We start from the raw sequence: 14,481 nt of genomic DNA on the forward strand, positions 1-14,481 counted from the left end.
AATTGCCTACTTCCAGGCCACGACAATAATCTACTATTTTTAATTATAACATGTAAGGAACGAACTCAAACTAAGCTTATTGCTAGTGGGTGTGGCATTATTTGCTACTACGGCTCGTTGTAACGCCGAATTGGGTCACAATTTAACTTATTATGTGTTCTATAGTTTTTCATGGAAACGACTACGAGTAGAAGGTACAGACGTATGATTGAAATGCGAACATGAGAATGACTGAAAGGCGAATTCAAAGCAAGAAGGAAAGTTTAATAGTATGACTGTATCTAATCCTTGCTCAAAAATGGGTACACATTTGGAGTTTATTTTATTTCGACTCTATTATTTGTTAGTTATTGTATTGAGAACATAAAAATAAACAATCCAGGTATCTGATATTTTTGGATCTGAACTTTGTTTGATATGTGCAGTACGTACCAACAATATAATTAAGGGATGCAATTAGTTTTGCGTATTGGAGGAAAATAATTTAAGAGCTTTTGTGTTGTTTTGACTATGGTTCTTTAGATTTAAAATATTCTATACTTATCTCTTCGTCAAATTTAAAAATAATGTGCAACTAATATTAATAGCAAAAAGTTACAAAAATATTAAGACTTAAATGATATTGTTGTAACATTAGGTGTGCATATATGTAATGTTTTAAGTGTTTTGCTTTATGGTGTCTAATCAATGACCTACTGAAGCTCAGCCAAGGAACTATAATAATTGTGTCTGTTATTTTATTTCATGGTGGTGGAACAGCCTCTACTGGTGAGTCAGTGTGCCTAATAACTATGGGTATACTAAAGCTAAGCGTGCATTTTTGGGTTTTAAATAACAAACACATGCCATTAAGTAACTTAGGATGTTTTTTCACAAAATATGTAAGGTATTATCCCATCAATTCTCATTACAAAGGAAGCCTTTTGGACCACTTTTAACAAATGTAAAACTATAAAATGTTTAATGTGCTTATTTTCGTGTCGTTTAAGAAATACGAAAAGTAAATCTGTTCTTGGAATCTATATCTCCAATTACCATAATTCGTCCAGTGGGCTTCCTTCCGTAAAAATTAACGACAAAATTAACATAACACGAACTTTTAACTTACATTTTCAGGTGTACACACACACTTTTACGCAAAAATAAACTAAAACTATTTTAGTTTATAATTTCTTGGTATGTTTCCATCAAATGTAATAAACCAGATAAATACGAAAGACTATTAGCTAACTAAAATGCACTGACGAGCAAAAATGACAGGTCACTTATCCATAATGAATTGTACATCCATGCTTATATGTATATCCATAATTAATTGTATTCTGAATAGTGATCCATTATTTTTTCTTCATCAGTGTACCTACTATAGTTAGGTGAAAGCCTTTTGTCTTCGGAAGCATATCGACGGTAAAAAGCAATATTGCTGTAAACCACACCCTTCACAATTTTATTTATTTCAAATTTAGAATCAGAAAAAATTCTGCGCCGAATGGCCTTATTCTCGTGGCTCTACGACCTCTAGAAGTTTTTGTATAGCATTGGAGTTTACCCTATTTTTTCATAAAGACAACTGAATACTTGCTGTAAATAGCATTTTTCTATCATTTGAAATTTACACCAATTTCCCTTTTGCAAATAATATGATCTTTGTAGTTACAGCGCTATTACATGTTGAGTTGAGTAGTGCGGGTTACAGCATAATTGCATAATTATAACATTTAAGTAACGTACCGTGTTTACTACATTTATTAGATACTAAACTTTTGATCATCGTAGTTTACTACATTCTAGACAAATATGGTATTATATACAATGACTAGTTACGCCAAATTGAAAACACTAGTTTTACGAAATTTGCTATTTATGCCCTTTTCAATACAGTAGTAGTCGTCTATTGATCATGCGCATTTACCGCCATTGAAACACGCGCTCGCGCCTATTTGACCGCGGCTTAGAGCTTGTCCAGATGAGGCGATTTACGCGCGAGTGGACTTGCGCGAGTCCACTCGCGCGTTCCTGAGTTACTGGGGCTACATATATCCCGTCCAGATGATGCTGCGCGTTTCGCAACTCGCGCGTAAATCGCGTGCAATGAGCGCGACTCTCGACTCGCACGTACTACGCGCGAGCACCGCGCGAGTTGAGATACCCAGGCGCCATTGCTGCGTCTATATACATTGCGACGTATAGATTTTATATTTTTATTGTAGTTATTGTTAGTTATTACGCGCGAAAAACGCGTCATCTGGAGCAATATAAAATGAAACGCGCGAGTCCACTCGCGCGTAAATCGCCTAATCAGGACAAGCTCCTACCGCGTCGTTCAGTTCAGTTACTCCGCGACGCTCGGGAAGGTGTGACGTGTTCGTTGTAACCGTGTTTCAATACCGAACTGGAGTAAATTTGAATTTAGAGTAAGCAATAAAGTAAAGGATGTTTTAGGGGATTCAGACGAAGAAGACGCAGATAAAATAGAAAATGATGAATAATTTATTGAATCAGGCGTTAGAAAGAAGAAAGAAAGAAAGCTTTATTTTGGCTCCATATGTACCTACCACCTAAAACTAAGACTAAAACTAGCACTAAAACTATTTTACTTGGCGTTAGTTTGCGGAGGTCCATTATCACTGTTCATGTGAAAGAGGATGAAGGCTTGGGTTTTTGCATGAAAATATAATAATAATATAGTTTTAGTAATAATTATTTACGTATTCTAAGGTTAGTAGGTAAGTATTGGGACTATAATTATTTTCATATTTATGTAATTGCTTTTAATTATTGTCCGACTTTACTATAATTTTATAACTACAAGTACAAGTAGTTTGGCTGTGTAAAAGGGTTTTCGAAATGCATGGTATTGATTTACCTATAAATGTATTAATTGAAAGTCTTCTACTGTATAACGGTTTATTTAATGATGGAAATATAAATAAGGCACATTTTCAACACTTTTCTGGAATGATTTCGGGTTTGAAACACGATTTAATCGCATTTACGATATACTTATTAACGTATAGCTTGCCTAGAGTCGTTAAAACTGGTAGTAACGAAAACGTCAGTTTTCGGTTTCTACGTTTCATTTCACGGCTTTATGTTTAATAATAATAAAAAAGAGAACAACGTGCCTATGATATAAGTAAGTAAGTAATTATTTTTAATCCAATAATAAAATATGCCTAATTAATAAGTAAAGTAAGTAAAAAAAAAATCCATAAAAAAGACTTTATTTTTGATTGTTAATAGAGTTTTACATAGGTACTTTTTATATTTTATCAATGTAGAGAGCGGAAAGAGTAGTTATTAATACTTTTAATGATTGGTTTGGTTTGAATTAAATCATTGCATAAGCAATAAAGGAGCTGTAAGCTAGCTTCAGGCACATCACAGCACCTTTTAGATATGTCATATGAGAAGCTGGTGTCTAACAATTGTTTGTGGGCAGCTTAGAACCGCAGGTGTAACATTTAATAAAATTTTGCTTGTAAACACAATAGGTATTTACTTGTACATCATGTTTCCTATTGTTTGTTACAACAGTCCTGTCACTTAACTTCAAGTGCTGAAATATTTACTAAAAACTAACTGTGTCACCATTATATTCATAGATAAGCATTAATATGGGTATAACATAAGAAAACTCACAGAAATCTTATTTATGTTTTAATCGTTTTCATGTTTTTTTTTATGGTAAGGCCTTAACAGTCTAGTTTCTTACGTTTAGTCAATCAAAGCGAACCAGGTAGTGGTAAGTATTCATTAGGTCAGCGGTTCTTATCCCAAAGCGTAAATAGGTAAGTATAATTTGTAGCCCGCGACTCTAAAATACCGCTAAAATTGACGTCACAGTAAAATATTATAAAAGAACAAAATAAATATTTTTTTACCGTATGCTTTAATCAGAGAATTCCCTCGACCCATCCTAGTATCTCTGGGTCGCGACCCAAAGTTAAGAAACGCTGCATTAGGTACTAAGTATATGGTGAGAAAGTAAAATAATCAAGAAATCTTGATTCCTAGGTCTTGACGTGAACTTTTTCAAATGTTTGGCGGTAACACAACACTATCTTTCGTCCTATTACCTACTGCAAATACCAACTATCTGCATAAATTACTGTGAATATTAAGAGCAGCTAGAGATAATGCGATACATTCATTATTGATAATAGATTACAAAGTAAGGTAAGATGAGGCTTTCATTCTTGTGAACTACATAGGTAGTAGATACAAATATCTAAGTTACGAAATAAAATTAGTAATCAAGCATGTATCTGGCATACCATAAAATCAATCATTTGGCTCGATAATGCTTTGAAATGAGGTTGTATCTATCATTGGGGTTAGATTGACCTATCGGACGTCGGTAGCTGTATCCCATCTGTGATTGTTTTAAAGCACCGATGCTCGAGAGGTGAAGCTACGAAATAGAAATAATAATGGATACCTTAATGCAGATGGTGACGTGGTATTCCAATGTCGAGACGAAGGTCTAATGCGGGCGCCAGTGAGATGGATTCGAGAAGGTGGGAGGCCCCTAAAACCAGGATACAGTGATAGAAATGGAAGACTCGAATTGAGCCAAGTTACAGTAAGTACAACAAAAAGTTTTAAGGAATTACAATAGTTATTGTTAGTCCAAGTGTTTTTAACCGATGTATGTTTCTCTTATGCTCTTTTGAATGTGTCACGTCAATGTCACTAGTCAGTTTGTGATTGTACGGCACAAAATTTTGCCCACTCTACATTAAAAATTACCTATTTCTGCGTAAATTTGAGGGCCAGTTTTTTTTTTGCCGCTCAGTGTATTTTGACCTTTGATGATGATTGTGAACTTATATAAATCATCATATCAGCCGAAAGACGTTTACTGCTGGAGAATGTCCTCTCTCAAAAAGTGCTGTCCACAATTCACTGATTCATGCGACCTGTACTAGATCTTTGATCTATCTAGTTGCGAACCGTCCCACACTATACGTCTTCCATTTGCGGTCACCATTATAGAACCTTACTGCCCCATCGATATCGGCTTTGTGTGCCTACTGCCACTTAAGTCCGGCAACTCTCTGAGCCATGTCCTCATTCCTGATTCGACCAACGTAGGAAAACTCCTGCCATAGCTTGCTCTATTTCTCTTAGAGTGACTTTGAGTTTCTCATGAGGCTCTTTGAATGAGAACATTTTAAGTTTCGTATATCATCACTGGCAACCCACACTGGTCAAAAACTTTCATCAACGTGAAAATATTGCATGGCTAATAAGCGTTAGATAATAAAGTTAATTATTAAGTAGTTTCTATTAATGACCTGAGCAGTCTCTCGATGTTAACAGAAATCATGAAAACATGGTAGGTACATACAGAGCATTATGCTACTTCGTGGTTCATTTTAAATTGTTTTGTTCTTCGCAGGTCGCAGACAGTGGAGTTTACATCTGTCAAGCGCCCCGACATCTCGGAACACCTGGAGCAGAACTTAGAGTAACTTTGAACGTGCAACCTCCCGGTTCGTACATCCCTATCTATATTCTGTATTAAATGAAATACTTAGTCTTCTGAATTAATTACGAGTATGTTGGTATTCCTCAAGCTTAAACTTGGAACCAGAGCGTCGCTAGGTAACCTAAGGCCCTGGGGCAAAAATTGTACTTACTGTTTGTGAGGTAAATATTATAATATTTTTGATTTGGTTTCAGTTCTTACTGATAGATCTGCCTTCTCAACTTGCCGCCCTCACGAAGCAACTTGTGGTAATGGACAGTGTATCCCTAAATCAGCGGTTTGCAACGGTGTATTCGATTGCAGTGACCGTTCGGATGAGGAGACGTGCAGTACGTATTTTAATTGTTACAGATTTTGTTATTTTTTAACAAAGATTTAACATATACTGTATTATTTTAGACGAAAGCGGGATGTGTGAGCCCAACCAGTTCCGTTGTGATAACCGTCGATGCGTGCTCAAATCATGGCTCTGCGACTCGGACGATGATTGTGGAGATGGCTCTGATGAACGTAACTGTGGTGCTACTGTACCTGGACAACAATGTTTACCTACCGAGTTCACTTGTGCCAGCAAACAGTGTATACCAAAGAGCTTCCAGTGCGACCAGCATAGTGACTGCATGGATCACTCGGACGAAATAGGTTGCAGTAAGTACCTGTTTATATACCTTAACGATGTTTTCAGACGAGGAACGTAAATGAAATGTCAATGACCAACCTAATAATAGTAATTTAAAGTACTCAACCATTGTTGACATTATTTTCTTGAAAATAACCACAGAAACAATCTATAAAACCATCTATTTATGGCCAAAAATGTATTTCTATTTTTCAGTCGAAGCTTACGTCTCAAGAATGCCTTCTCCGCCATACGTGCAGCTGAATCCCGGTGAGACACTACATCTCGAATGCGATGGCGTTGGTGTGCCCCCTCCTCTCATAACATGGCGTCTCAACTGGGGTCATGTCCCGCAAAAGTGTATCTCTAAGAGTGAGAACGGAATCGGTACCCTTACCTGTCCTGACATGCAGGTATGTAAATAAAAGCAGAGTAACACGAAATAAGTCATGAGTGATAAGTTTTATAGCAAAAATAAATTCAATTTAAATTATTTTTGTTAATTATATTAATAATTCATTTATTCGTTTAACATAGGTTGGTACAAAAGATCTTAAAGCTACTTGAAGTATCACTATGTTGCGCCGTTAGGCATACAAACAGTCGTAATGCATTCACACGCATCACACAATAATTCTCATCATAGTTACTTAATACGAGTTAGTTATTGCAATCTGATAGAAATTGATTCTTCAGGCTTCGCACGCGTAAACTATTAGGTGTGGTAGCTGCAATTGAAATTTTTGGGATTTTACAAAATTCCCCTGGAAATTTCCAAAATTTATATCGTGGTCTTCATTGAGGTTGTGTTGTGAATAACTGTACAAAATTCAAGACTCTAAACCCAGTGCTGAAGTTTCAAAATTTTTCCCTATCCAAATTCAAATTCAAATCATTTATTCAGTAAATAGGCCGCAATGGGCACTTTTACACGTCATTTTTTAAACTACCAGCGCTTTCGGAAAGACCATCATTGCCAAGAAGAATGCGCCGCAAGAAACTTGGCTGAAAGTCATTTTTTAAAAATAAAATAATTACAAATAAAATACTTAAAAACTACAGTATACAATTAAAGAATAAAATACAAAATAATAATAATACTAATACAGGGATGTATGGGGTCCCTTAGTGTACAAAACTATACCGTGGGAATATCGGGATAAAAAGTAGCGTACTTATGTGTTATTCCAGACGTACGGCTACCTACATCCAAATTTCATGCCTCTAAGCCTAGCGGTTGTTATTTCGACATTTTATCCCTAGGTATTCCGTGGTAATATCGGGTCAAAAAGTCGTCTATGTGTTTTTCTAGACATCCAGCTTCCTACATACCAAATTTCATGACTCTTAGCTCAGCGGTTAATATTTCAAGGTTTTATCGCTATCCCGTGGGAATATCGGGGTATAAAATAGATTATGTGTTATCCCAGAGGTCCAGCTACCTACATACCAAATTTCATGGCTCTAAGCCCAGTGGTTGTTATTTCTAGATTTTATCTCTAGGTATCCCGTGGGAATATCGGGTCAAAAAGTCGTTTATGTGTTATTCCAGACGTCTAGCACCTACATACCAAATTTTATGACTCTAAGCCCAGCGGTTATTATTTCAAGATTTTATCCCTATCCCGTGGGAATATCGGGATAAAAATTAACTTATGTGTTATTAAAAAGGTCCAGGTACCTACATACCAAATTTCATGGCTCTAAACCCAGTGGTTGTTATTTCGAGATTTCATCTCTAGGTATCCCGTGGGAATATAGAGTCAAAAAGTCCCTTATGCGTTATTCCAGACGTCTAGCTACCTACATACCAAATTTCATGACTCTAAACCCCGCGGTTATTATTTCAAACTCAAACTCAAACTCACAACATTTATTGACAAGAAAAACACACTACATCACAACAAAAACACAGTAAAAACATAAATAGGAGAAGAGAGGAAAATAAGAGATATTGTGCTGTAGTGTGATGCCAAAAGGACTCAGCTCAGCAAGATCAAGATTCGAGATATTTCAAGATTTTATCCCTATCCCGGGGGAATATCGGGATAAAAAGTAGCCTATGTGTTATTCCAGAGGACCTACACACTAAATTTCATGGCTCTAAGCCCTGCGGTTGTTATTTCAAGATTTTATCCCTAGGTATCCCGTGGGAATATCGGGTCAAAAAGTCACCTATCTGTTATTCCAGACGTCCAGCTACCTACATACTAAATTTCATGGCTCTAAGCCCTGCGGTTGTTATTTCAAGATTTTATCCCTTGGTATCCCGTGGGAATATCGGGTCAAAAAGTCATCTATCTGTTATTCCAGACGTCCAACTACCTACGTACTAAATTTCATGACTCTAAGCCCAGAGGTTGTTATTTCAAGATTTTATCCCTATCCCGTGGGAATACCGGGATAAAAAGTATCCTATGTTTTAATCCAGGTTATAAACTAACTTTTCGACAAATTTCATCCAAATCCGTGCAGCCGTTTTAGCGTGAGAAAGTAACAAACATACTCACTCAGTCACTCACATACTCACTCACTCACAAACTTTCACATTTATAATATTAATAGGATTCCCGTTATTGTAAATGTTACCTAAATATTAATTATTTATTAAATTATACTGTTAATTTGGTGATTATTTTCTTAGCCGGATGACAGCGGAGCATATTCTTGCGAAGCCCTCAGTGCCAGAGTAACCGTTTTTGCAAAACAAGACGCTATCGTTTACGTTAATAGAACCAATGTCTGCCCAAGCGGATATTTCAACAGGTAAGTACTTAGTTAAAAAAAACACAAGTATTATAGTTGTAGTAAACAATTAAACACGGATAAGTAACTTTTGTCGTTTTATTCATTTTAAGTGAGGCACGTTCGGCAAGTGACTGTATTCGTTGTTTCTGCTTCGGGGAATCTACGCAATGCAAGAGCGCTGATCTTTTCATATACAACATGCCGACGCCACTCGGCCAGGGTGGCACTCGTCTCGTGGGGGTGAAGCAAACTTACAACAACGAGGTTCAGATTGACTCTCAGCCTATAACTGACCAGTATTACTACCAGTCTCTTAGGAATGGTGCTACGGTACGTAAAATATTTAATCTGCGGCACTAATAATTCGTAAATATTAGCTATCACTTCGTAGTGGTCGAAATACTTTCTCTATTTAATCTAAGAGTTCTTTCATTTACTTATAAGTTTCCAATTTATTTACAGGTAACCAAACTAGAGAACTACGGATATCCGACCAGCTCTTCTTCCTATCCGTACCTTACTCTACCAGAATCTTACAACGGCAATCAACTAACATCATACGGAGGCTACATTAGATACAAGGTCTCACCACAGTCCCCCAGACCAAGTTGGGGATATGACAATATGCCTGATATCATCATCAAGGTACGATATAATTTAAAACATTTTACACTACCACTACCGTTACATTAAATCGGCTGTAAAATAACTGAGACGTGATCAAAAAACTTATAGCTGTCTGCGGGTGTACAAGAAAAATAAACTTTATTCTTTTAGTATTATATTCCAAGTGTTTAAGCAACGTTGTTGGTGCTGATTTAATTTCATACTTCATAACCTAGAATGTTGTATTACAGGGCAAGTTTGAAACGCTGGTTTACAAAAGTCAGGCAAGAAGTAGTTACCCACGGGAAACTTATGTCGAGGCCCGCTTAACGCAAGATAACTGGCAGAAGTCTAGACCAAACGGTCTCGTCCCTGCGACTAGAGAAGATATTATGATGACGTGAGTGTTTCTAAATACTCTCTATTTACTTATACAAGGTAAACGTCCGAGCACTCGCCACGATGATGCTCAGTAGATGATAACCTACACTCATCTATATCTTCCTGAGTCCTGACATTTTTTAACAAACTTAGTGCTTAAGACCCAGACGTGGTTGACTCTTAGAATTCTTTATTCAATGAACAATGCGTTCTTTATAAAGTACATTCGGTCGTTATTCTTAGTGTTAATTAGTCCTTTATAAAGTACGCGATGACTTAGGAGGCTATTGCTAATGTAATGACATTAAATTAAAATTGATATACCTAATGGGTCAGTGACGAGCACTCGTACGTTTACGTTTACCCCATCTATCACATTGATTAAATTAATTTTGTCAAAAACATAAGGCGTACCTGTTAATTTTTTACCTTATTATAAATTTGAGCCGTTCTGACTGTCATTTCAGATTAGACAACGTGGAGTCAATTTTGCTCCGAGCCAGCGTGAATGACGCGGGCGTAAATATCACTGACTTTGTTATGGAATCGGCTCAGGACTTCAACGCTGGACTTGGTACTGCCAATTTGGTCGAGGAGTGCTCGTGCCCGCCTGGATACGAAGGCCTTTCTTGCCAGGTAATGAATTCTAAATCCTACTCGCTTCATACCTTACATTAATAACACCATAAAATTATATATTTGTAAAAATGTTAAGCGTAGTAGATGAGATGTATGCTGGCTAAAACTAAACTTATTTAAAATAGAAAAATTACTGTACCTACCTATACTAAATACTGACTGCACGTATGTTTCTGACACGGATGAATGATTTACATCATTAGAAATGTTCTTCGGGTTACGTCCGCGAGAAATCCGGGCCGTGGCTTGGCACATGCGTGCGCGCAGCGCCGGCTCCGTGCCCGCCGGGCTCGTATGGCGACCCCAGTAGCGGGTTCGCCTGCCAGCCTTGCCCCTGCCCGCTCACCAACCGCGAAAACCAGTTCGCCCGAACCTGCTCGCTAGGACCCCGCGGGAACGTCATCTGCGACTGCGCACCGGGGTATGTCAAACTAATCAAAACTAAAATATCAGTAATCACTCAGGACTATTGTTTTTAAATGTATAGATACCGGAGCATTCGTTTCCAGAACATTTTTTTCAATAGGTAGTTAATTTTGATGGCACTGAGCACGCAAGGCAAGCTCAAGTAAAGAGCTCAGAATGAGAGGCATTCTGAGAGGTGAGCTGTGCCCAGCAGTAGGACATTTATAGATCAATATAAAGATGATGAAGATGATTTAATACTTCGTTGTACTTTTAAAGCTATGAGGGTGAACAGTGTCAATACTGCGCTCCTGGCTACACCGGTAACCCGCTGGTGCCCGGCGACTCCTGCCAACGCAAGCCCTCGTCCAACTGCAACCCCGCCGGCACACTGCAAGTTCGCCTTCCCGACGAATGCGTATGCAAAGAAAACGTACAAGGACGATATTGTGATCAGTGCAAAGGCGACACGTTCCATCTTTCTGAAGAAAACCGGTAAAACCCCACTAAATTTTTTGATAAATAATGTTTTTGATGATTAAACTGTTAGGTATTAAAATTCTAATATGTTACCATTTTCAGACATGGTTGTGCACTTTGCTTCTGTTCTGGAGTCACCGACCAATGTACCAGCAGTAATCTGCGCCGAAAGACGACAACTGTCACCTACAACATTCCGCAAATCGTGGACCAGGTCAGGATCCCATTATTTATTCCTCTACTTCTCCAAAAAGGAGATTTTAAGGAATTTACCTGGATGCCGTTGGAATATCGGGATAAAAAGTAGGTAGTCTTTGTATTATTTCAGAGGTCCAGCTATAAACATAAATATAAATTTTTTACATACACACACGCACAAACGTACTCACACCTACTCACAGTCAATGTCATATATCATATTTTTTTTTATTAAATCGCAATCAGTCGTAATACTCTTACCAGATGTGATGAGATTGGCTTACGGCATTAACGGCATACAGGGAAAAAATCTATTGCCCTATTTTCCTTTTATAATATGTACCACAAGATACCTATGTTCTCCTCTCTGTGTATTTGTATTTTTATTTTAATGTGCAATAAAGACTTTACATACATACATACAAGGCGTCTTTTGAGCCATTAATGTAATGATAATGAATTTTAAAACTGCACCAAACTTGTAATGTTTCATTGCAATGAGGGCTATCGCGTATGAATTCGCCGCTAGAGGCGCTAGTGTAGCGTGAGGTCTCGGAAATGTCAAATCTCATAGTTTTTGGGTGAGCTACGCGGGTTTATTTATAATTAGAATAATTTTGTGAATATATTTTGCAATACCTGAAATTAATTATGGGAATTATGCGTTACGGGGCAATTAATGTCTGTGTTTTGAGACAGTTTTGTCTTGCGGAAACTTTTGTCCTCCCTTTTTTCCGACAAAACGGGACTACGCAACACTGTGGTTGCTCGATATTTGTATGGTACGGTTTTAAGGTGTATTAACTATGATTTTAATCTAAACTTTGTTTTCACGCCCGTAATAACAGAATTTGAAAGCCACACTTAAAACCTCACGCAACAGTGGCGCCATCTAGAAAGACAAAAAACGATAGCCCTCAATGTCTTGAATGAGCAGGTGAACGTGTACGAGAGCGCGCTATTCACCGGCTCGGGCGTCGAGCGCTACGACGCACCCGTGGAGGCGGAGGCGCGGCCGCAACTCGTGCGCGGCGAACTCACGCTCGACGCCGTCGAACGCTCACGCAACATCGTCTACTACTGGAGCTTGCCTCGCAGGTAACTCAATAAATCTAACACTTGTCTTACTTATGGACTATATATTACCCGACCACGAATGGCAATAAAAAGTACCGTTAAATAATGACCCCCCCATTGGATCCATCTTATATATTTACTACTAATAATGGAATAATTTAATGTTTGGTATTATATATTTAATGATTTATTTGTCATCAGCTTCGCTGGAGATATAGTGACATCTTACGGCGGCTATCTGCGTTATGTTCTTCGCAATGTACCCGTCTCAGGTGCTAAGAATAATGCTCCCAATATTCAACTGATCAGCGTAAGTAATACTTAGATAGTTTGACGTTACATTTTTTTGCCTTTCATACGCTCAATTCGTATGTTCAATAATTCTATCATTATTTTTTTCATCAGGAAAACCGCCTCACTTTCCATTACTTCGGTAACTTTGAGCCGTCTAGTGATGGTGTTCTTAATGCATCTGTCCAATTCTTGGAAGCAGGGTGGCAAAGGTAAATTATCTTTATAAAATATCTTGACTCTGTTTGATAAGTTCTTGGTAGAATAGGTACTATAGAAGAATTTAGACCTTTAAATAATCCGGAAATTCAATCCTCTATTTTCTGTGGGTACAAATATTCCGTCTCTTTCGGAGGTTGCGTGACAGAGGAAGAGATGCCTAGTTATGACCATACAAGAGCATTTTTCGATCATATCACTAAATATGGACGAACATGAGGTTATTGGCAAAAACGCTGTTTTTATATTCCAGCGCAGGTAGGTAGGTACAGGCCAATCACAGCCCTCAAACTCAAACCCTTTATTGCACTAAATTTTGTGACGAAGGTCTCATAAAGTAGGTAGTTACAGCTCACATAATATTTACTTGTAAAAGCACAGCGATTATACTTTACCTGTCCATTCGGTTTAGTGTTTCAAATGCGAGACATGTAAAGTTAACATTTATTTCTAGGGCTGACGGAAAGGAAATTTCTCGCCAACATTTCTTATTGGCTCTTGCTGATGTGAAAGCAATCCTTGTGAAGGCCACTTACACGAGCAACTCTGAGTTAGCCTCTTTGGTGAGCTCGAGCATCGATACCGCGGACCCATACGGCGACGGAGCGCCGGCGGTGCACGTGGAGCAGTGTGTGTGCCCGCCCGGATACCTCGGCACCTCTTGCGAAGACTGCGTGGCTGGTTACACTAGGTTAGTTCTGGCTACTCATGTTTGTAATTGAATACCTAGCTTATTCAAAAGACTTAAATGTATATAATTGAAGTATAAAAAGAAAGTTATTTGGTACCTATACGCATTTCTAATAAAGATATAGTTACTAATGGCGATAACGTAAAAAAATCAGGAATAATTTGAATACAAGTTTTTTATTGTTTGTTCTGGTGTATGTCGTAGACAATTCGTCTGTGAGTAATTTTTTAATCATTTGAATCGGCGTACTTATGAAAAAAATTCGATGATTGTTTAAGCTCTACATATATTTTATTATACATACATTATAAATTTCGCAAGCTAATATAAATAAACTCAGTCACAAATACCATACCGGTACCTACGTACGGGTTTGTATGGAGCGTTTACCAAAGCTGGTACAATAGTAAAAATTAAAAAAAAAACGAATAAGTTAAGTTAGTTGAATAATAATCATTTTATAACAATCAAAGCGATAGACAAAAGATTTATTCACCACTTTTCACACAATTGGGGTTTCTACGCATGTTGAGTTAACCAATCTTTGATAAGTTAAGTTGAGATTGACCGTAGAAACTTGGTTTTTATTTGATTAACAATTACCTAAAACTTAAAAAAAATGTTAAAATTTAC

The 14,481-nt window shown here is 37.5% G+C and overlaps 1 protein-coding gene across 1 annotated transcript in view; it reads left to right on the forward strand.

Annotated features, from left to right (window-relative positions):
• Window positions 1-14,481, forward strand: part of LOC141432877 (basement membrane-specific heparan sulfate proteoglycan core protein-like) — a 240,521-nt gene that overhangs the window by 179,581 nt on the left and 46,459 nt on the right. Inside the window, exons 22-38 of the mRNA XM_074094693.1 lie at window positions 4,452-4,585; window positions 5,405-5,498; window positions 5,689-5,823; window positions 5,894-6,142; window positions 6,330-6,526; window positions 8,758-8,879; window positions 8,972-9,191; window positions 9,324-9,506; window positions 9,719-9,867; window positions 10,316-10,484; window positions 10,691-10,908; window positions 11,172-11,387; window positions 11,475-11,586; window positions 12,508-12,668; window positions 12,849-12,957; window positions 13,053-13,150; window positions 13,612-13,848. Of these exons, the coding sequence (XP_073950794.1) occupies window positions 4,452-4,585; window positions 5,405-5,498; window positions 5,689-5,823; window positions 5,894-6,142; window positions 6,330-6,526; window positions 8,758-8,879; window positions 8,972-9,191; window positions 9,324-9,506; window positions 9,719-9,867; window positions 10,316-10,484; window positions 10,691-10,908; window positions 11,172-11,387; window positions 11,475-11,586; window positions 12,508-12,668; window positions 12,849-12,957; window positions 13,053-13,150; window positions 13,612-13,848 (2,803 nt within the window). The remainder of the gene's footprint in view (window positions 1-4,451; window positions 4,586-5,404; window positions 5,499-5,688; window positions 5,824-5,893; window positions 6,143-6,329; window positions 6,527-8,757; window positions 8,880-8,971; window positions 9,192-9,323; window positions 9,507-9,718; window positions 9,868-10,315; window positions 10,485-10,690; window positions 10,909-11,171; window positions 11,388-11,474; window positions 11,587-12,507; window positions 12,669-12,848; window positions 12,958-13,052; window positions 13,151-13,611; window positions 13,849-14,481) is intronic.

The sequence above is a fragment of the Choristoneura fumiferana genome, chromosome Z (genome assembly GCF_025370935.1).
Source record: "Choristoneura fumiferana chromosome Z, NRCan_CFum_1, whole genome shotgun sequence".
Taxonomy (NCBI): domain Eukaryota; kingdom Metazoa; phylum Arthropoda; class Insecta; order Lepidoptera; family Tortricidae; genus Choristoneura; species Choristoneura fumiferana.